We start from the raw sequence: 1,098 nt of genomic DNA, 5'->3' as shown, positions 1-1,098 counted from the left end.
TCTCTGATTGACAGAACGGTAGGGGGCGGGTCTCACCTTCGGAGTGGGCCAATAAGGGATTTCCGTTATCGACAGAGGGTGGGGCCGGTTGTCTCTGATTGACAGGCGGAGGGCGGGGCTCCACGCTTTGCCCAGAAAAGGGCGGGGCACGTTCTGATGACAGAAACGGGGCAGCGTTCTCTGACAGGGTGCCGGCATGAGTTGGGCGACGGCGACGCATGACGACAAAGTGTGGGGCGGGGCTATCCCTGATTGGCGAGAGTCGGCCAGAGTTCTCCCTGATTGGCAGGAGTGGGGCAGGGCTATCCGTGATTGGCAAGCGGGTCGGGAATATCCCTGATTGACAGGAGCGGGGCGGGGCTAAACCCTGATTGACAGCAAGGGCAGGACTGAAGCCTGGGATCTATGAGCAGAAAGTGGCGTCGGGCGGCTGATCGCTGGATTTTATTGTTTTCTGTTGTCGGTAGAAGCGGCTCGCGGAGCCCCGGGAATTTGCTCTGGGGTTGTGCTCGGGGTGGGCTGGGAGTGCTCAGTGCGGGCACACAGACCTTCTCTCCCCCCACGGGGCCGAAGCGGACTAGCTGTACACCGCGGGGAAGATTTCGGGTGAAGCCGGGGATGAGGTGAGGGTCGGGCCGGGCCCCCCAACCCCCGACACTCGGCTTTGGCCCAATGGCTGCGGTGAATTATTCTCCTCCTTGGTGGGTAACCCTCCTGCACCGACTCCCCCACATCAACATCCAACTGGAGACGGTCAGTAGCGAGTTCCAGCCCGAAGACAGTCAGTACCAAGAGGTAAGAGACCCCTGAACCGTTGTCTTTCTGTGCCCTCACACCCGCTGTAATACCCGTAACCCGCCTGTAAACCCCCTCGGCCCCTCCCCCTCCCCCACCCACTGACCCCCGATTCCCCCCCCCCCCCCCCCCCCCTGACCCCCTCCACCCCTGGACTCACTCCCCCACCCCCGATCCCTCCGATCCTCCAGACCCCGATGCCCTCCCCAACCAACCCCTGCCCTCCCCCAGTCTCTGACCCTCTTCGCCCTTACTGCCAACCCCCTCAACTGGTCTCTCACCCCTTCTCCACTTCACCCCCCC

The 1,098-nt window shown here is 62.9% G+C and overlaps 1 protein-coding gene across 5 annotated transcripts in view; it reads left to right on the top strand.

Moving 5' to 3' along the window:
- The first annotated feature begins 378 nt into the window (after positions 1–378).
- Positions 379–1,098, top strand: part of ttyh3a (tweety family member 3a) — a 237,293-nt gene continuing 236,573 nt past the window's right edge. For all 5 annotated transcript variants that reach the window (XM_048609585.1, XM_048609583.1, XM_048609584.1 and 2 more), the window contains exon 1: positions 379–795. In XM_048609585.1, the coding sequence (XP_048465542.1) occupies positions 673–795 (123 nt within the window). In that variant the 5' untranslated portion in view covers positions 379–672. The remainder of the gene's footprint in view (positions 796–1,098) is intronic.

The sequence above is a fragment of the Rhincodon typus genome, chromosome 21, assembly GCF_021869965.1.
Source record: "Rhincodon typus isolate 14 chromosome 21, sRhiTyp1.1, whole genome shotgun sequence".
NCBI lineage: Eukaryota > Metazoa > Chordata > Chondrichthyes > Orectolobiformes > Rhincodontidae > Rhincodon > Rhincodon typus.
Note: the sequence above shows the minus strand (reverse complement) of the source record. Positions and strands in the feature narration are given on the sequence as shown.